At 29.8% G+C, this 22,753-nt stretch overlaps 1 protein-coding gene and 1 long non-coding RNA gene across 2 annotated transcripts; one reads left to right on the forward strand and one right to left on the reverse strand.

Moving 5' to 3' along the window:
* Positions 1 to 750: 750 nt before the first annotated feature.
* On the reverse strand, positions 751 to 2,681 carry LOC137827274 (GDSL esterase/lipase WDL1). Its single transcript, XM_068633560.2, has 6 exons — positions 2,326 to 2,681; positions 1,920 to 1,997; positions 1,630 to 1,770; positions 1,465 to 1,547; positions 1,246 to 1,389; positions 751 to 1,166 (listed from the first exon to the last, which is right to left on the reverse strand). The coding sequence occupies exons 1-6, from the start codon at positions 2,434 to 2,436 to the stop codon at positions 953 to 955; spliced, it is 771 nt and encodes a 256-aa protein (XP_068489661.1). The 5' UTR covers positions 2,437 to 2,681; the 3' UTR covers positions 751 to 952.
* A 2,644-nt stretch (positions 2,682 to 5,325) lies between these two features.
* On the forward strand, positions 5,326 to 6,587 carry LOC137823335 (uncharacterized). Its single transcript, XR_011083112.2, has 3 exons — positions 5,326 to 5,451; positions 5,603 to 5,677; positions 6,446 to 6,587. It is a non-coding gene; the product is annotated as an uncharacterized LOC137823335 (long non-coding RNA).
* Positions 6,588 to 22,753: the final 16,166 nt, after the last annotated feature.

The following is a 22,753-nucleotide window of genomic DNA, read 5'->3' on the forward strand; positions in this document are numbered from 1 at the left end:
TCATCATTTTACTCACAAATTCTTAAAAACTTTTCCTACATTTTTCATTCTATTTACCTTAATTCAAACAATCTCACTCTCTTCACAATTTTCATTCAAATCATCTTAAATCAGCTCCCTTAAATCTATTCTCTAATCCAAACAAACTATTAATTACATGCATATATAATCTCAAAGCATATAAGAAAGTATAGTTCCATTTGTCAATGTTTCCATTTGTCAATGTTAAAGATGAAGTTAAAATAAATTTTAATCTAATCATTTAAATTTTTGATTTTATATTGGAGTTTTAAATTCCCATATCCACTCTAGTGTTGAATTAAAAAAAATATTAAATGCTATTTGTTATTCAAGTATCCACCAATATCGGTATAATATATTAGTCAAATATTTTAAAGTACCAATATGAGGCGTAAAACAAATTGAATCAGCATGGTTCCATCGTGCATGACAAAATCTCTTTTAAGATCACAAGTAATAATAAATCAACACCCATCTCTGATGATATCATCTTTTAGAGAAAGAAAAATAATTAGACTAAGACAAAAAAGTACCTTGTGAGCATAGTGAGGAAGAGTACTTATGTACATTATGCACGTTGATACGACAATTGATTTTTCAACAAGAATCAAGGGTATTTATGTATCCATGTCAGAGAGTTTATACATTGAAGTCACATATCTTAAATTATTCTTTATTGTGACCAATTAAGTATGTGATTTCATAATATATTTGCTAAAACAACAGAGCCTCTGATAGATTGAAGATACAGAACTTTATTTGAATCCACTCATGAAAGAAGAGATGCAAAACTTCAACCAAAAGTTCATTACATTCATACATAGAGAAACCATGGAACCCCCAGTTTATGATGATGATACACAAGGAAACTATTATGGTAGTTTTATTTCAAGATTTCTTCAAATAATTCAGTAAATAAAGAAATACAAGTCTACTCCCAGTGGTGGTTGTCAGGGAGGATCCAATTGGAAATATTATTATATGGCCTTCCATCATCAAAAAATGGATCATATGGTGAATCTTCGTCAAACTCACTTGGCAATGATTTCCAATACAAACTAGGCTTCCACTCTGCATCTTTCAGTACCTTCATTATCTCTTTGAACAGTACCTTGTTTCCCAGAGGTGAGAAATGAATTCCATCGCTATAAACCAAAAAACAACTGATCAAGACAAGAAAATGCATATTTAAACATTTTCAACTAAGTATCAGACTTTACTTACATGAAACAAGCATCTTGCCATTTATCTATTTTCTGAAGAGTAGTCCACAGATCAATGGCCTTAATATTCATATCCTGACACAAATCCATACACGCCTCTGAATATACTCGACAAGTTTCATTGGTCCTCGATGGCTTCCCATTACTGTTTCACTCCAACAATGAGTCAAAATTCTAAGATCTTATAATAATGAAATCAAAATTGAATGGCAATAAGCACCTTCTTGCAAATTGTATGTTAAGTACTTCATCATTGATGGGAGGAGCACTGAGTACAATAATGCGAGTAGTCTCTGAGAGGCTCTGCAAATCATTAACAAACGGGTCAAAGTTTTGCAGTGAGAAGAATAACAAGAAAAGGGTGGAAAATAAAAATGGTTAATACCTTGATATGGTTAATAATCTTCTTCATATTTTCAACATATTCTTCCAGAGGCACACTGGTACCGAAGCCTGATGGGTCAGGAAAAGAAGAATCATTACCGCCAAAGTAGATAATAACCAATGAAGGTTGGACACGGGCATCCTGAATTCAACAAGTTCACACAGCCTTAGCAAGGATCAGAGATTCAGAGTAATCAAATACTACTTTTAAGTAGAATGAACAAAGGGGAACAAAATTCACTCTGAAGGGGAGATTTTTGCATTGAACAGAAGCACTGAGATGATGAATACCTTGGGAAAAACTTTTTCAAGAACCTGCAGAGCTCGCCTTGTATTCCAGCCAGCATATCCTCGATTAATTATATCAGCCTGTGTCATGTAAAAATAGGATTTGTTAGGTTCATGTAAAACTGATTTTCTTCTTTCAGTAAAAAAATGCTCTCAGTAGAGAGAAAAGAGGTTGAGCATTCCCAACAAGGCACACACAAAACTCAACAATAACTAATAATCAAGTAGCAAAGTGGTCTAACATAAACATAGATATAACTAACTCAAAATCTCTTTACCAATGCATCAGACTCTTCCATACAAAGAAATGAACCCCTATCAAGGTTTTAAGTTCTTGTGAATCTACTCCTTAATCTAATCTGAATCTTAGCATTTAAGTTGTAAAGAGAATGAGAAGAAGAAAAAGTACCTTGCGAGCATAGACGTGAGCAAGATTAGCAGCCCAACCTTCACCATAGAAACCAAATTGAACGATTGAAGAACCAAACAGAACAAACTGAGGCCTGGAGGTTCCTGACATTATGAGTTGCTCTCTCGTTCAATGTTTTTTTTACTTCGTTCAATGTTTTTTTCCTTGAACGCTGAATATGCACTGAGATACGTTGGACTCCAATTTATGTATTGACTTCATCACCAACCTACTACCTACCTCCCTGTCCACCAGTCTTTTTTTTTTTTTTATTTAAACTTTTCCCTTTTTTTAGGACAAAAATTAGATCAATTATTGGATGGTCCACACTCTCTTCACTTATTATAATCTCAATTAGTTTCTATATATGCTGCATACAAGTTTTTATTTCCAAAAATAATTAATCATATATCATGTAATAAAAGTTTACCTAATCATTTTTCACATATTGAAGTATACAAATTGAATTTTAAATATTAAATGTGTATTTCTTTCTGTCTTTTGTCTTCTTTTGTCCACGTTGGTACCAATATCACATCAAAATTGAAAAAACAAACAAACAACTACTTCTGAATTAAATGCCTTTTAATTAGTGTTAATCCTACTTTAATTGTTCTTTTTGTTGCCTTAAAGGTGAAATACCTACGAGAAGTGTGCATGTAGACATGGTCTCCACGAGAGAAAAAAGATTTGCTGGGAAAGGTAACATGTTCTAGGAAGATAAATTATTTGTTTATTAGATTCAACTTTTTTTATGAACATGAATTGGGAGTTGGTTAGGAGAGGCTTTTCAATTATTGAATCAACAAACTTGAATTTTAGAAGATTTTATATATCATACAAGGGATGCATTATTATAAACTCACACATCTTTTTAACAAAATTCACAATCTCTGGTACAAAATCAAATATAATTTTGCCTCTTTATTTTATTCAATTCACACTTTTGATACTTATTATAAAATAGAAATGTTTGGTCTTTTTATTTTTAAAAATTATGTAATTTTAATATTTTGATTGTGTAACATTTTATATTTTAGTTTAAAATTAAATTAAATTATTTTTCTGTCACTGTTTTATTCATTATTTCATCCAGTACAAGTTTGGAATGCAATGCTGTGAAATTGTGACGTCCTTTCAACTTGAAACACGTTTTCGACGAGGGTAGCAGGTACCTAACCTTCATATAATAATAATACACATGTTAGGTTTGATAGTAACTATTTCATAACTATTGATATACATATATATAAATATATTTTTACTCAAATATTTATATTAATATAACATAGTTATGTAGTTGTATATTTCCTTATCATTTTTTCAATCATACTTACCTTATCCGGTTCAATCGATCCAACCCCACTAATCATGTTTAGCTTAAATGAAATTTTTACTAGCTAAGATTTGAGAAATTAATTTGCAGAATTATACTTTGGAATGTTTAATCCATTTCAGTAATTTAAATAAAAAAAATAACATTTTATATAATATGATGTTATATTTTTTAGTTTGTTTGGCATTGTCGAACTCCATTATAAACTTTTTTTTTCTTGAAAAAAGGTTTTAGTGTGTTAAGAGAGGAGAGTCTATTACATTATGCATCATTGACCTTAATGCTTAGATAATGTAGGATTTTTTTAATATAGAGGAAGAAACCTTGCATTTTATTAAATTATGCATCATTTATATTGAGGAAAAGCCTTTTCCACTCGAGGTTAAAATGTATGGGCGTCATGTTAATATTCTAACATCACGTTTTATTATATTATGGTTAATTACTTACGTCTAGAAGTATTGTATTAAATTTTATATTGAAAAGAAGTCTTAATGATGGATTAAGAAATAAAAATTAAAGAAAAGTTAGAGTTAATTATGAGTGGTTGCGGCAGCAGTAACCCATGTTAGCAGCGATTTCAATTGACTCATTCCGATTAATGTATTTATTTTATATACTCCATAAAGGTATTCAAGTCACATGCGCTACACATGGTTCCTAATGTAATGTAATATCAAATTGCATTTTTATTTATCTATCATTCCCACCCACGATTCATCCATGTGGTTATTAATATATTACTTCATCATTCATCATCACCTACACTTCAAAAACACTTCTCAAGATTTTCACTTAATTATAAATTAAATAACACTTGATTGTTCCAAAATAACTCAAACGTCTTATAAAAGTATGTGGATCGCATTACAAATACTAATGCAGGCTAAATTTTTTGTACTCATATTCAACCCACCTTGTTCAAGATTTTGTGACACAATGTTAACCTATATTAACCACCAAAAACCTTAAGATTACATCACAAATTTGTACAGTGAAAGTTTCATTACCTCGTTTACTAAGACATAAAAGACATCATGTGTACACAATGCTTATCTTTTTTTGTACGCCATTTTTTCCCCATTCTAATTTTGCGGTGGTCAATATATAATATAATTTAAACGTTTATCACGGGAAATTATTTGGGATTGTGACTTTATTAAGGGGCATATACACACTCACTCACTCACACACCGTAACCTTTATCTTCCAACTTTTTGTTAATAACCCGGTTTGAATATGTACTAACGTTAAAGCTAAATGAATCTTAATTAGAAAAACATTTCATTAATCATCAACAAAATCTAACTTGGTTTGTCAAACAATGTGTGTGAGTTGTCAAACAAGATCTCCGAGTTGTTATAAATATGATAACATGTGTTCCATTTTTATAAATAAAAATCATTTCATTAGTAATTTTGTACTGGTATAAACCGATCGAGGTGACCGAGACTCGGTCTCTCTGATCAAATTGATCGAGACTCCCACGGACGATCAGGCGACCGACACACTTAATCATTAATGCTTAAACTAAGGTCAGTGGAACTAAATTACCATTAAGAATTAGATAATGCAACCATTGTAACAACACCTTTTCTTTAAAAAAAAAACAGAAACAGAGAACCCCTCCTTCATTTTCTTCCTCATCTCCATTTCTCTCTCTATCCAATTCTCTTCTCTCCCTCTCTCTTAATTTTTCTCCCAATCTTCATCTATTTTAGAATCTGATCATACCACGCTGTAGCTGAGGAGTTCAGGAACATTTCTACCCGATCAGATTTTCAAACAGAGTAAGTTCATTTTTACTCTAAATATCCTTTGTTCTCTGTTTTTCCTTAGGATTTAGTCATCAATCTTGGTGGGGTCAGTTGAGAAGTTTAATCCTCTCAACTTATTATATTATATACTGAAATTTTGTTCTGTTTGGATAATTTACATTAGGCCCGTAAATCTTGAAGCTTATCCAAACGGTGGGGAATAAAATTCTAAAAGTTGCTTGGAAAGCAAGCAATTGAGGTAAGGGAAGCTAAATTTAATTTTTAATAGCACCCTAGGATAGAAGATCTGAATGCGGAAGGGACGTGGTCCCAATATTCAATTTTCTCTTGCAGGAATGTTGTGTGTTTATATATTGGGTTGTTTGTTTGTATATTATTTAAATTTGTAAAAATATTATATTTTGATGATTTAGTATTAAAGTGTTATTTTTTTCATGTCAAATAGACTTTTGAATATTGTGGATCAATTTTTTGAATGATATTGTATGACGGAATGGTATGAAATTGAATTCATACATTTGGGATAATGTATGGACTGATGTTTGTTGTGTATTAAGTATTGATGCCTATGTGGTAACAGAGATCTCCGAGCTTCACTGATGATCTAAGTCACATAGACTAAGATATCAGGTGGTGAGAAGCTGATGGGCGAGTTCATGCACACCGTGACATATGAGATGCACGGCTTGGGTTGTATTGAACTTACCCTGATCCTTTCTGTTAGATTCGCTGGTAATCTTTGGATCAGGTGTTAGTCTCTGGTAGGACTTACTTAATACAGGTCTTCCGGAAGACGTTGTTTGTTGAATATCTTGGATCTGTAGATCGATGTGATTGTTTTAATGTTGGGATTTGAAGAAGATTGTATAATTTGAGAAATTGATCATGTAACTTGGTTTTCTCTTTTGATTTAATTGCATATATTATAAAATTCTATTTTCACTAGCTTACCATTGCTTTTCTTGCTGTGTTTGAACTGCGATGACTGTACTACGTACACGAGCAGATGATCTTACAGGTGTCTGAGGATCAGAAGAGTTTTAAGGCATTGATTTTGAAACTTATATTGTAAATACTTGTATTTCTATATGTCCTAATCACGTATTAGGAATATTTTGAAAAACTGTAAGCTTGTATAGAAATATGTAGAACCGATATTGTAATAGTTATATGTAAATTATAGGGTGTTACAACCATAAGTGTGATAATCGGGCCCAATAAGGTAGCCCATTAAAATAATATAAATAGCGCACATTTCAAGCAAAAAGGTACGTTTTTATTACTGTACATACCCGAGTGCCAAATACCCTCTTTACTGACTTGAGCGTCTGAGTGTCTTTTGTATGTACTTCTCCCATTTGACATTCACTCGAGACTAGACTGAGAGTCAAAGGAGTAGCACGAAGATCAGAAGGATCACAGTGAAACCTTAACAACCTGCTCGAAAGAAGAAAGAAGATGATGATACAATAGTTCTATAGGTCCATCTTATTAACAATATCAATTTTTTTTCATTCCTTATCTTTAGTAATGGATGCATCTATATTGTTATAAATTTCCAGTGATCTAGTTGAGTAGGCGAATCGAAATAGATTTTAACTAGTATGATGAACCGGGACACACAAAATTCGTTAAACCAGTTAATGATTTTTAAAAACTTGAAAGTATATTTTATTGAAAAATATATGTATTCTATACACTTCTTTTTTATGAATTTACGCGGTTATTATTAAGAGTTTCATTTTATACTATTATATTTAAAGTTTTTATTTCTAAAATTGTATTGTAGTGAACTTTATTTGTCATTGTGGATATTGGTAGTTTATTATGATAAGTACTTTAACTTTAAATTAAATAGTTAAATTATATTAAAAATATATATTTTTTAATTTTTTAGTGTAAAGCAAGTCACCAATAATAGTCTGACAAATTAATTCAATGACTCTTAGGTGTGGTGAAGCAATAGTCTGACAAAAGAATTAAATGGGTGTATCACGTGGACAACAGAGCCAGCTTTTACCATTCTCCCAATAGGGACTTCACATCTGGGATTTCATCTCTTTCCTATGAATTAATGCCATATAATATGATTGGTTTGAATTTAAACAAATAGGTAGATTTAAAAAAAATATTGATGACGAGATAATGTTTTGTTTGGAATTTTAATGGATTTCAGGTGAGAAACGGATTCAAGGGTAAAATTGTTTGAATTATGAGAAGAATGTAGAAGTAATGGTTTCTGCATCACAATCACAGATACATTTGGTATTGCTTCTCAAGCTATTAATATATTTTCTAAAAGTATTAGAGGAGGTGATATGACTTACAAAATTGATATTTATAAAGTATTTGATACTCTATGTTGAAAGTTTTTATTGTTAGTTTTTACACATTTTGGTTTTCATTCCTCATTTGTCAGTTGGATTAATACAATCTTTCGTTCAACTATATTTTCTATCAGGATAAATAACAATATAGTGGGGTTTTTTTTTCTTGTAGTAGAAGTGTGAGATAGAGTGATCCTTTATCTCCCTTTGTTTTTCTAAGTAAAGGCATCTCTAAGCTTGTGAATGATAAGAAAATTCAACATATGGCTAGCCCTACAGCTTACATAACTCTCTCTCACATTTTATACATTGATGACATCTTTGTTTTTTGTAGGGTAGATAATAAGTCTCTTAGAAATTTGTATTAAAGGATACGAATACCAGAGTTACAGAAGGATCCTAATATTAATTGGGAGTCTTTTCTAATTATCGGTTGTTTCTCTTTATAGAGAAGAATAATTGAGTGTCTTTTCTAATTATCAGTTGCTTCTCTTTATAGAATTGGGTGTCTTTTCTAATTATCAGTTATTTCTCTTTATAGAGGGGAATAACCTTTATTTTATCTTGGTGTGTTATGATTCTAGTATTTAATTATTGATTATTTCCTTCTTTAGTTAAACCCTAGAATGAGTGTACTACTTGTATATATTCAGACCATTTGTTTTGATTTGAATAATAAGAAAGAAGAGATATTCATTCTCATATCCTTTGTCTTCAGTTTACTCTTTTGTTCATCTTTGTTCCCTTTTGTTCATCTCTGTTCTATTTTGTAATATGGTATCAGAGCTATGATCATCAGCGCTCTGCTTGCTACATTTATTCATGGGTGAAGTTGATGATCCCTCACAAGATCTTAGTTCACCTTACCATGTTAGTTCATCAGATAATCCTTCCTTTCTTATTGTCCCTATTATTCTTGAGGGACCAAATTATCATCATTGGTCTCGTTTGTTTCAAATAAGCCTAATTTCAAAGAACAAAATAGGTTTCATTGATGGAACTATAGAAGCTCCTAATCGTACCAAATCATTGTTTCCAACATGGCAGAGAGCCAATATGTTGGTTGTTTCGTGGATTCTCAAGGCTGTTTCTCAATACATCGCGCAGAGCATCATCTGTATGGACAATGCCTTTGACATATGGAATGATTTAAAGGAAAGGTTCTCACAAGGAGACATGATTCGTATTTCTGATATCCAGGAGATGATTTCTTCTTTTAAACAAGGTGAGTTGACTGTTACAAATTATTTCACTCAGTTAAAAATTCTTTGGGATGAACTTGATCTTTTCCGCCCGTTATCCGCTTCTTCATGTGCCTCTAAATGCAATACTCTTGTGAATGTTTCTAAATATAAAACACAAGACTAGATTATCAAATTTCTAAGGGGGCTAAATGATAATTATTCGATTGTGAGAACTCAAATTCTATTGATGGACCCTTTGCCATCCTTGAATAAAGTTTGCTCTCTTGTTACACAACAAGAGAGACAAATATTTGGTGATCAATCCAAGGCAATGATTGCTACTAGCAAAGGAGGTTATAAAAACAATGCTACAACCTATGGCAGAGGTGTTGGATACGGAAGAGGAAGCAATGGAAGAGAATATACTTCCAAAATTTGTAGTCATTGTGGAAGGACAGGACATACCATTGATACATGCTATAAAAATCATGGCTTTCCACCTCATTTCAAGTTCAAAAATCAGAATCATGATCAGAGTCATACTAATGCAGTTTTTCAAAATACAAATTTCAATAATAATGAGCAGAATCATGAAGGTTCAAAGTCAGAAGTGGAGTCTCAACAAATTGGTTTTACTCCTGAGCAGTATCAAACATTGTTAGCTCTTTTACAACAAACCAAATCCAGTGGCAATGCTTCTAATCAAGTCTCTATTATTCCCTCCAATCAAACAGGTAATAATTTTATTTCTTCTTTTAGATCTTGGATTATTGATAGTGGTGCTACTGATCACATTTGTTCATCCTTAACTTATTTCACTTCATATCATCAAATTGATCCTATTTATGTCAAATTACCAAATGGAAATCAAGTCATTGCCAATTATTCTGGAAGTGTTTTTCTCAATCAAAATCATGTCATAGACAATGTTTTGTACATTCCTTGCTTCAATTTTAATCTTCTTTCCGTAGCAAAATTGATTGATAAACTATCTTGTGTTCTTACCTTTGACTCTAATGGTTGTCACATTCAGGACAAAATAACTATGAAAATGATTGGAATCGCTAAGACGCAAGATAGACTTTATATACTCAAGATCCCATCTTACCAGAAATTTCAAATTAAACCCCTTGAATGTACACACACCATCAATACTGTTAATGTCAGTGCTAGTGATCTAGAAACCCTTTGGCATTTTCAATTAGGTCATATTTCAAATAAATGTATTGATGTTATCAAGAATAAATTTCCTTTTGTTAAATATAACAAATCTTTTGTTTGTGATGTTTGTCATTTTGCAAAGCAAAAAAGACTTTCTTTTCCTATTAGTACATCTAAATAAAAAAAATGTTTTGATTTAATTCATGTAGATGTTTGGGGACCATACTCAATACCATCAATTCATGGTCATAAATATTTCTTGACCATAGTTGATGACTATTCGAGGTACACATAGATTTTTCTTTTGAAACAAAAATCTGAAGTTGTTAAGGTTTTGGAAAATTTTGTTATTTTTGTTCAAATACAGTTTGAGACAACAATAAAAATAATAAGAAGTGATAATGGAACTGAATTTTTCATGACTAATTTTTTTGTCAGTAAAGGAATAATACATCAAACATCATCTGTCAATACTCCACAACAAAATAATATAGTTGAAAGGAAACATGGTCATTTATTAGATGTAGTAAAAGCTCTTATGATACAATCTCATTTACCCAAAATTTATTGGTCATATTCTGTGATACATGCTGCGCATATTATAAACATGCTTCCCACACCTGTTTTAAACTATTCTTCTCCTCATGAAATGCTTTTCAAAACAGATGCAAATTTTAATGGATTAAAGGTGTTTGGTTATTTATGTTATGCTAGGACCTTGTCAACAAATAGAAAAAAAAATTGATCCAAGAGCATCAAAATGTGTTTTTATTGGTTTTCAACGGGGGACAAAAGGATATATTTTGTTGAATATTCAATCAAGAGAAATTTTTGTGTCCAGGGATGTTGTCTTTTATGAACATGTTTTTCCATACCAAAGGGTTCAAGATACTAGCAATGAAACTAACAGTCCCGACGTTAATGATCAAATTTTGTTTGCTGAAGATCAATTTGTCTTAAGTCAGCCATCAGAAGCCATTCTTGCACCTTGTGATAATGTTGAAAATAGCAGTGATAATAATTGTGAGTCACAAATTGAGGTTTCAGAAGAAGATTGTTCCCATATAGACTAAAACCTCAATGAAAATCATGATATAGAACAAAGTTCTGAATCAGATCCATCTGTCCGAATGAGCACAAGAATAAAAAAATCACCTGAGTATTTAAAGGATTATCATTGTAATCTTAATGTTTCCAGTACATCTTCAAACGTTAAATATCCTTTGAATTCTTTTTTGTCTTATAGCAATTTATCACCTTCTTACAAATCTTTTGTTATGTCTCTTTCTTCACATGTTGAGCCAACCACTTATTCTGAAGCTGTGAAACATGACTGTTGGAGAAAAGCTATACAATTTGAGATATCTGCTTTAGAGTCAAATCAAACTTGGGAGATTGCTCTTCTACCTCAGAACAAAGCTGCCATAGGTTGCAAATGGGTATTCAAAATAAAATATAAGGCTGATGGAACAATTGAAAGGTATAAAGCAAGGTTAGTGGCAAAGGGATATACACAAACAGAAGGCATTGACTACCTCGATACTTTCTCTCCAGTAGCAAAGATGACCACTTTAGCTTCTATTTATAATTGGGAATTGAAACAATTAGACATAAACAATGCCTTTTTACATGGAGATTTGGAAGAAGATGTATACATGGTTGCTCCTCCTGGATTGACTTCTATTCCACCAAGAAAAGTTTTTAAACTAAAAAAGGCTTTATATGGCCTTAAACAAGCCAGCAGAGAATGGTTTGCCAAACTGTCATCATTTTTGCTTTCTATGGGATATACTCAATCTATGAATGATCATTCCTTGTTCATTAATTCTTCCGAAGGATCTTTTACAGCATTATTGGTATATGTGGATGATATAATATTGGTAGGAAATGATAAAGAAGAGATTGTTCGAATCAAACAAGCCTTGAATCAGACATTCAAGATTAAAGATCTTGGGAATTTAAGATACTTTCTTGGTCTAGAAGTAGCAAGAAGTAAGACAGGAATAATGGTAAATCAAAGGAAATATGCATTGAAATTATTAACCGATGCAGGTCTTTTAGCCTGCAAACCTGCACCCTCTCCTATTGATAATCATGAGAAATTCTCTTCTACTGGAAGTATTCCTTTCACAGATATTCAAGCCTACAGAAGATTGATTGGAAGGCTTATGTATCTCACTAATACCCGACCTGACATAACATTTTCTGTGCAACCACTTTCTCAGTTTCTTGCTAAGCCTACAATTGTTCACTATAATGCAGCGATTAGAATTCTCAGATATATCAATGGGGCTCCAAGTCTTGGTCTATTTTTCTCTTCCACTACTTCTGTTCATCTCAAAGCCTTTTGTGATAGTGATTGGGGCACCTGCAGTGATTCAAGACAATCAGTGACTGGTTTTAGTGTGTATCTTGGGAATTCTCTCATATCTTGGAAATCAAAGAAGCAAGGAACAATATCACAGAGTTCTTGTGAAGCTGAATACAGGGTAATGGCCACTGTTACATGTGAAATTCAATGGCTAACTTATCTTCTTCAAGATTTCAAAGTTCCTTTTGAGCAACCATCTCTTTTATATTGTGACAATGACTCAGCAAGATACATTGCAACAAATCCAGTATTTCACGAACGTACAAAAACATATAGAAATAGATTGTCACGTGGTCAGAGAAAAATTAAAGAAGGGTTTCATCCATTTGCTTCCCATTTCCATCACAGAGCAACTGACTGATATTTATACCAAAGCTTTAAGTCCTAAATCTTTTAAGAATATTTGTTCCAAGCTGGGTCTCATCAATATTTGCTCTCCAGCTTGTGGCGGGGTATTAAAGGATACGGATACAAGAGTTACAGAAGGATCCTAATATTAATTGGGAGTCTTTTCTAATTATCAGTTGTTTCTCTTTGTAGAGAAAAATAATTGGGTGTCTTTTCTAATTATCAGTTATTTCTCTTTATAGAGGGGAATAACCTTTATTTTATCTTGGTGTGTTATGATTCTAGTATTTAATTATTGATTATTTCCTTCTTTAGTTAAACCCTAGAATGAGTGTACTACTTGTATATATTTAGACCATTTGTTTTGATTTGAATAATAAGAAAGAAGAGGTATTCATTCTCATATCCTTTGTCTTCAGTTTACTCTTTTGTGCATCTTTGTTCCCTTTTGTTCATCTCTGTTCTATTTTGTAATAATTTGACTATCTTCCTTAAAATATATGGTGATTTTTCTTATCAATATATTAATAATTCTAAAAGTAGTTTTTTCACCATGAATACTCAGCAAGATTTGTTACCAAAGTTCAACGTCTTCTTTCTTGCAGTCATAGAGCTTTACCTTTTAATTATTTAGGGGTGCCTATCTTTGTTTGTGCTCCAAAGTGTCGATTTCTTCAACCTTTGACTGATAAAGTCAAATTGAAGCTAACATCTTGGAAAGAGAAATCTCTTAGCATGATGAGTCGGATCCAGTTGGTTAATACAGTGATTACTAGTTTTCTAGTTATAGTTTTAACATATATAAATGGTTGATTTCTATTCTTAAGCAAGTTGAGTAGTGAATCATAAATTTTATTTGAACTGGTGATATTATGAAAAAAGGCATAGCTATAGTTAATTGGGCTAAGATCTGATCTCCTCTTGAGAATGGAGGATTGAAGATTATTAATCTCCATTATGAAAATAATGCGTATTATTTTAAGCTTACTTTGAATTTTGCTTATAGTAACAAGCCTTGGTCTCTTCTCTCAAAAGCCAGAGTTCTTAAATTAAAGTATCAGTTTAGAATGATTTATATATCTTCCTCTATTTGGCTTGAGATTAAACTGTTTTATGACATTTTTCTTGAACATATACTTTTATTAATTTTTGGAATGATAAATGGTCTTTCACCCCTTCTTTATCAATCATTGTAGGGTTAATTGGTGGTTATAGAATCTCGGATACAGTTTCTCAATTCTGGATTGGTAGAGTGATTGAAGTATTCCCTTGTCATTACGGCAGATGCCTCATTTTTTTTGAATATATCATGATTAGGAAGGAACAGGATATTCCTAATTGGATTTTGGAAGATTCTGGGCATTTCACTCTTAAGTCGGCTATGACTTTTTTCTTGGATCCTGAAATTCCTTGTGACTGGGATAAACTCATTTGATCTTCATATATACCTCCTTCCAAAACTCTAGTTCTCTGGAAAGTTTTTCATGGGCGACTACCTACATATCAACACATTCAGCATAAAGGTTTGCATATATGTTCTATGTCTACGCTTTGTGAAAAGTAGGAGGAATATATTTGTCATTTATTTTTTGGATGTCCTAATGCTATGCATATTTGGAGTTGGATTTGGAAAATTTTCCTTACTTCCCAGTTCTCTAATGTGGATGATCTCCTTTCTTTTATTAAGAGTGATGGTAGTCCTTTGGTTAATTTGATTAAACTTGTTGTAATAACTTTTTCTATTTGGATGATATGGCGTATGAGGAATTATGTTAAATTTCATGTTAAAATTGATGTTTCTAGGGCCATTTCGGTCATTAAAGATCTGACTTGTCTAGTGGGTAATTTGTCTAAAATTTTTATATAAAATCATATGTTTGATTTCAATGTGCTTAAGTTTTTTGGTATTAATACTCGTAGTGATAAAGTGTTCAATCTCCTATTCATGTTCAATGGAAGTTTCCTTCTCTAGGTTGGGTTAAAATAAACATTAATGGTATTGCTAGGGGTTCTCCTGGTCGTGTTACTTGTGGTGGTATTTTCCGTGGGAGTATGAGAAAATTTATTGGTGGATTTTCTGCTTTCCTTGATGTTTATACTGCTTTGGTTGCTAAATTTTATGGAGTTATACATGCTATTGAACAAGCTCAAAATATGGATCTTACTAGTTTATGGCTTGAATGTGATTTTGCCTTGATTTGTATTGCATTTTTTTTTTATATAAAAGCCTTCATGTTAGGAATCACTATGCAACTTGACATCTCAGCTAGGCTGACACCTGCTGGGACTAATGTTCTTTGGATGATTTGTAATAGGTAGAACACTTGTCTTAACTAATGTGGAAAAATCAAACTTAGGGTTTCTCACATTTTTTCGTGAAGAGAAAGCATGTGTTGATAAGTTTGCTAACTTAAGTTCTATTCATAGAAAGTATTTTCATTGGTATAATAGGCTTTTACCTAGTATTTTCTTAGAGTTCTTTATTAATAGATATAGATTACCTATGTACCGTTTTTGTTAATATATGAGTTTTTGGTCTAATCCCCATATTTTCTTGTATTTCCTTTCTTTTTCCTTTTAATAACATTTTTTCATGTGGTGATAGATGATTGTTGTTACTTGAGGTGTCGGTCTAACTCAGATGTTAAGTTTTATAGTGATGCCAAATGTGAGAGTTTTTATAAAAAAAAATTAATTGATTTTTTTTAAAAAAAAGTGTAAAACTATAAATTTGCCTATGTAGTTAAAATTAAATTAAAATAAAATATAATTAAATTATTTATATATAGAAAAATTAAAACTTATGTACAAATATTTTAAAATATTTGATACATATATTTACGCAAATAAAAATTTTAATTTATTAAAAAATTTAAATAAATAAAAATTATAAATTATTTAATGTCTTATTTAAATAAAAATCTTAAATTACTAAATTTTTTAATATTATAAATCATAAATTATTTCATGTCATATTTAAATATAAAATATCACATAAATAAAATTTATAAATTATTCAAAAATCTTAAATAAATAAAAATATAATTTTTTAAATTTAAAAAAAATAGAATTTCTAAAATTTTCAAAATCCTAAATAAATTCAAATTTTAAATTATTTAATGTCGTATTTAAATAAAAATATGAAATATTTAAAATACCTAAATTATTCAAAATTTTAAATAAACATAAGTATAATTATTTAATTTCTTATTTTAAAAAATAAATTAAATTTCTAAATTATTCAAAATCCTAAATAAATACAAATCTTGAATTATTTAATATCCAATTTAAATAAAAAAATTATAAATTATTCAAAATTTTAAATAAATATAAATTTAAATGATTTAATTTTGTATTTCATTTTTTAAAATAAATAAAATTATTAATTATTATGAATTGTAAATATAAATCCTAAATCATCCTATTTAAATAGAAAGATAAAATAATTAAAGTATTCAAAATTTTAAATAAATAAAAATCTAAAATTATTCAAAAATGTTAAAAAAATACAAATCCTAAATTATTTAAGGTCTTATTTGAAAAAATAAAATATAAATAACTTTAATTCATAAATTATTCAAAATCTTAAATAAAGACAAATCTAAATTATTTAATTTTATATTTAAAAAATATAAAATAAATATAATTTCTAAATTATTCAAAATCTTAAATTATTTAATGTTCTGTTTAAATATAATTTTGAAATAATTAAAATATCTAAATTATTCAAAATATTAAATAAATATAAATTATTATTATTTAATTCCGTATTTAAAAATAATCTAAAAAAAATTATTTAAAATTTTAAATAAATACAAATCTCAAATTATTTAATAGCATGTTTAAATATTTTTTTTTATATTTTATTTGTTATAACTATTTTTCAAGATAATTATATTATCTCTATTACTATAAATAATTAAATATTAAATGCTATTTTTATGACTATTATTATTTTATATTTATTTGTTTTATTATAATTAATATTATTATATTTTTTAGTGTTTATTGTTTATTTTTATTAATAATATTACTAAAAGATTTATTATATAAAAAATCACGTTCTCCTTCTTCTCCTTATTCTTTTATTTCTCCTTGAATTGAACAAATGTAACTATGGTATAACAGAATAAACAAATAAACCATAAATATAAAAACAAAAAAACAGAATCACAAGCATATTCGATAATTGATTCTCTTTCTATAATTGACTTACTTACACAAAATACTCATAACATCAATTATGGAGTCCATATAACTGATTATCTTGTAAAAATAACTCAATCGATTATGGGAAACGGATTATTGAGTATCCATTCAAAAGTAAGACATAATCGATTATGGTTGCTTCAACATGTCTTTGATAATCGATGTTGTGTGTTTTTTGTTGTCATGTATAGGTAAAAGGAGGTTAAAATCATATTTTGGCACATGCATGTGTGGCTTTCGTTGTCTTTCTTTCAATTTGAGCGAGCCACTAAACAATAATCATCTTGTTGTTTCATTATCGTGAACAATCGATCACTAGAACCAAACACAATGTAATAGAAAGAAGTCCTACTCCAAAGTATAATTTTGGTTTATGAATATATCTTTCTTCCATTTGTGTTAAACATTTGTGTTAAAATCATGTTAGTAACATGTTTCACTATTATTTTATATAGAAATTTTATGTTTTTTATTTTTAAAATCGTGTTTAATAGTTATTTTTTAAGTTTTTTTTTTTAAATTTTTTTAAGACTCGTGTTTAGAAACACATTTTTAATTTTCTTTTAAATATTGTAAAATTATGCTTGGTGAGTCTTTTTAGTGGCTAGTTTTTTTTTCAATATTTGTAATTTTTTTAAACAAAATTTGAGTTTTTAAATTATTTTATTATGTTTATTTGTAAAATTGTGTAAGAATTTTAATTATTTGAATGTTTTAAAATTATTGTAATTTTTATTTTTAGAATTTGATATAATTTAGTTAATAAATGAAATATGGAAAATTTAAAACAATAGTAATAAAATGTATGTCTTTATTGTAATAAATAAATTTAATAAATTGGATTAATAAATAATAAAAAAAATAGTTTTTATTTCCTGAATAGTTATTTTTCATATTATAACTTTTATTTTGGTGAAAAGAACAATTTTTTTATTTGAAATTGTCCATCTATGTCATTATTGACACAACTGGTACTTGATTTTCATAATTGTTTACAACACATTAGAGGGTCAAGAATAAAGTTTGGTCTAGTAAGTAGATCAATAATATTCTTATTTTAGAATGAAAGAAACTGAAATTCGTAAGTCTTGTAAATGTTTTGTAGATTGTACATTGTATCAACAAATGTTAGTAGTTGTAAATGGAAAGAGGAACAAACAACAATAATATACTTAAAGAATTTGAAACACCCCATAATCACACCACAAAATATTTAATTCTTTTGTCTATGAGATTGCTTGTCGAGCAAGTTGGATATGACACATGGTTGATCGTTGTTCATTTTTCCTAAGTAAGGTAAGAAATATGCTCTTCTAAATAGAGTTCATACATTCAACTAGATTGATTGTCATATATATGTTCATACTTCTTGCCCCATCAAAAAATTGAGTCCACTTCTCTAGTGATGTTTGATTTATCTGTGAAAGCACTTATCAAAACTTTGATCTCATAATTGATAACTTAGGTTGTAGAATGGGTTATTTCATTTCATAATCTTTAATAATATAATATGTACATATTTCATCATAATTGATAACTTAGGTTGTAGAATGGGTTATTTCATTTCATAATCTTTAATAATATAATATGTACATATTTCATGTGGAAGGAGGTGTTAGACTCCAAGTGTAGGGGTTGGAGAAATTTGAAAGGGCCAAGTTCAAACAAGAATGTGTCTCTTTGGTGGCGGGAGCTAAAGGCGATTTGGTCGATGAAGGAGTGGGGTGAAAAGTTCGATGACCGTTTTAGGTGGAAAGTTGGTCATGGGAAGGAAATTAAGTTTTGGGAAGATAGATGGGTGGGCAACTTAGTGTTGAAAATTAAGTTCCCGAGGTTGTTCTCTCTGAGTGGGGATAAAGATTTGTTGTTGGAACACTGTGGGGTCTAGGAAGAAGGAGCTTGGAGTTGGAAGTTGGGGTGGAGAAGAAATTTGTTTGAATGGGAGAAGTCTCAGGTAGGCCAACTTTATGACGAGATTAAAGGGTTGAGTCTTGTTTCGGACATTGACGACACATGGTTTTGGAGAGACGGTGTGTCTTCTGAATTCTCGGTTAATTCTGCTTATGGTGTTTTAAGGGGACAAAGCGATGGGGAATTGTCAAGTTTGTACAACTTTTTCTGGAGTATTAAGGCTTTGCCTGCGACCCAGGTTCCGGCGTGGAGGGTGATGGAAAACAAGATTGCTACTAAAGTCAACTTGGCTCGACGCAGGGTGGAGACTGACGGTTTAGTTTGTTGTTTTTGCAGGTTGAAAGAGGAATCTACTAGTCATTTACTCTTTGACTGTAGAATTGCTTAGCTCGTCTGGGTACAATGTTCCTCGTGGTTAAGAGTGTCGTCGGTCGTTCCCATTGATCATATCGCTCACTTCACGCAGTTTTGTAATGCACTTAAGCCTTTCAACTCGGTCTTGGGAAGTGTGTGGATCTCGATGGTTAGAGAGTTTTAGTGTCATAGGAACAAGGTTATTTTTAAAGGTGATGTGGTGGATCATTCAGAAATCTTCACTTTGGCTCAATTGAAGGCTTGGTCCTGGGTAACTTCTAAAATCCCCTCTACTTGCTTCTCCTTCTCTGACTGGTGTCTTTCCCCTTTATCTTGTTTGGAATTGATATAAATGGCATGTTCCAGTTTAGGTTGACAAGTATCTTTATTTTTGTGGATGTTGGTTTTTGAGGGGCTGTTGGGTTGGTGGCTAAGGTTTGTTGTTCTACTGTTCCTTGATATGTTTGAAGTGTGTTTTTACTGGGTATGTAGTGTTAGATTAATTTTGGCTCTTTCTTTGTGCTGGAATGGGAGGTCTGAGTAGATGGGTTTTAATGTATAGATATATATAAGGGTTGAACCACCCCTAAAGTGGTTCTTGTTATTCAGTCCTTATTATTGATAAAAAAAAATATGTACATATTTTATCAAGGACTAATAAGTTAAAAAAATTTAATACCTATGTTAATCAATTGTCTCTTCAACTTTGAATTTTGAACTTTTTGTTAAAGTTGGATGCAATATGGCATATGCAATATATTGAGTGTATGTTTTTCCTCCTATCCAACTTCCACATATTGTAATATTGATAAAATAGTTGTTTCTCAATTTGTTATCAAACATAAGTTTGGTTGGTGGATGTGTGACGTATTAGCGCAATAATTGGAGAAATCAAATTAAAGCTTCATTTCTCGACAATCAATGTCATACATAATTAAATTTTAAAAGTATGATAATGTGACTGTGATGAGTTTTAAGCTCTTTGGTTACCTTGTCCTCAGGCCAGTGTTGTTTGTTTCTCTTGTCACTTATAACTACCAACATTTTGTTGACTTATGTACAATCTACATAATATTTATAAAGTTTACGAAATTCAGTTTTACCCTGTTCGAAATAAGAATTATTGGTTTACTTATACGAACCCAAACTTCATTCCCAGCTCTCAAATGTGTCATAAACAATCAGAAATACCATTATTAGTCGTATCCATTATAAAATGGATGAATCAATTAATAAATAAGCAAAAACAAAAGATTTGTATTATCGAAATTATCCATATAGACAATAATACTACAAGAAAATCATTAGATAAAGACTAATTTTAGAAACTAAATATAATTAGTCATTGTATTGACTAAATTAACTTTTTGGTAACTAATTATATATTAATTTAAAAACTATTTATTAATAATATAAATTACTTTAGATACCAATAATTTGTTTAGTATCTAACATAACATCTAATTTAGTTAATATGGTGACTAATTATTTTTTTTTCTGAATTTAGTTTTTATTAAATAATTTTTTTGTAATGTAAAAAATAATTTTTTGTAATATTTGTTTTCCCGATTTATTTAATTATTTTATAATAAAGACATATATTTTACTGCTATTATTTAAAATGCTTCTAAATTGAATTCAATTAACATAATTAATTTTATTAATGAACTAAATCATCTAAATTTAAATAAAAATTACAACAATATATTCATGATTTTTTAAAACAATTAAAAAAAACCCTAAAAAACACACCTAACTACAACAAAATTTCACAAATAAACATACAAAAATATCTTACAAACCAAATTTATATTTTAGAGATTTTTTTTTAAGTCGTGCTAGTACGACTTGCTCACATCGCTATTTGTTTAAAAATCTATCAATTTATGTAAATTTAAAATAGAATTGTACCTAAAATTTCCAAGGAGGTAGTAGTCTTTAAGATTCTTCAACCTAGCTTCAAACCTCTACTACCATATTAGTCAAAGTGAGGTCAACTATTATCCAATTTCATGTAAAGTTGTCATTACAAACCCAAATGAGATTGCAATTATGAATCTTTCTTTAATATTCTCCTTCCATTTCAACTTTTGTATTGTAAAGTTTCCTTTAATCTCACGAAACTACACAATCATTCATAGCATCTCATCTCAACACCTACTACATTAAAAAATAGTGAAAAAGTCATACGGTAGATCCTTGCATTTATAGATGCATGTGAATTCAATATCTGCATTTATCTTGTACCTTCCTCGCATCTCATGCTTCTATTTGATAAAAAGAAATCTATTTTATTGTTAGGTTCAATCATCATACTAATTCAAACCAGATATATAATTAAAAATGTATAATATTAGTAAAATATTTAAAAATAAAATAAATGGAATCCTCATTGCTTCAACATGCATTACTCTTCCTGAATATATGCTTACATCGCTCGAGGTCAACAACAATTTATATATTCTTTCTTTTTCTAACCCGCTAAGACGTCTTTTAAGCATAAAACCATGACGAAACATCAATTTTCAAAGCAGATAATACATCAAATACAGTGATTGATCCTAATAATATTATCTCCTAAATTTGAAGTCGAAACACATCACAAAATGATTTTAAGATCATAAGCGATGAATCAACATCTCACAAAAGGAAAGAAAATAAGTAGAATGAGAAGAAGAAAGGAAGAGTAGCTACCCAACCTACATCATAAAAACCACATTGAACAATGGAACAACCAAACAGAGGGACTGGGGCCTCACTAATGCTTCTGATATCTTACTATCTCTTCTTTCTCTTTAACACCAGATTAAAACCTATTCACCTCATTTCATGTCTTCCTCGTTTTGACCCACCATGTGTTTAAAGTGGGGTCAACATTTATTTAGTTCAATATTCTGTATTGAATCTCTTTTGTATTGTATAGACATATTCTTTGCAACAATGTTTAGGCTGGTTTCTTTCCACAAAAGGGAACAATGAATGAAAGAACAGAAAATACATATGCTATTTAATCCTGCAATTTAAAATATTTATAGAAAAAAACTCCGAAAATATATTGTACTTTCCTGAGTCATATTGGGTTTATTTTGTCTTATTATCCAATTTTCTAGTTCATTATAGCATAAATTAATGTTGCTTGCAGTACGAGTAAAAAATACAGTAAATATATTTACTCATGGATATTACTCCCTGATATTCCCCAACCCAGGAAGCATTGTATTATACAACTTTTATATCTCTAAAATTAATTTTTAATGATTTTTTTTAGTGAGAAGTATTTTTTGTTTGTTTGTTTATTTTCACAAATATGATTAATAACCTATTTAGTAAAAGCAGAATTATTATAAAGTCATGGTTTTATAAATATACATAAGAAGGAAGGTTTAAGGTAAGTTAGAAATGAACATTTTAATTATTTTAAGTTATAAGATTTAACATATGTATATAAT

This window comes from Phaseolus vulgaris, chromosome 8 (genome assembly GCF_051622355.1).
Source record: "Phaseolus vulgaris cultivar YP4 chromosome 8, ASM5162235v1, whole genome shotgun sequence".
NCBI classification, from domain to species: Eukaryota; Viridiplantae; Streptophyta; class Magnoliopsida; order Fabales; family Fabaceae; genus Phaseolus; species Phaseolus vulgaris.

Excerpts from the sequence above, each read along its gene's own strand:
- LOC137827274 (XM_068633560.2), bottom strand. The coding sequence starts at position 2,436 with ATGTCAGGAACCTCCAGGCCTCAGTTTGTTCTGTTTGGTTCTTCAATC. Across the intron at positions 1,998-2,325 it reads CTCACGTCTATGCTCGCAAG|GCTGATATAATTAATCGAGG; the intron begins GTACTTTTTCTT and ends TACATGACACAG. Across the intron at positions 1,390-1,464 it reads AACATACAATTTGCAAGAAG|TAATGGGAAGCCATCGAGGA; the intron begins GTGCTTATTGCC and ends GGAGTGAAACAG.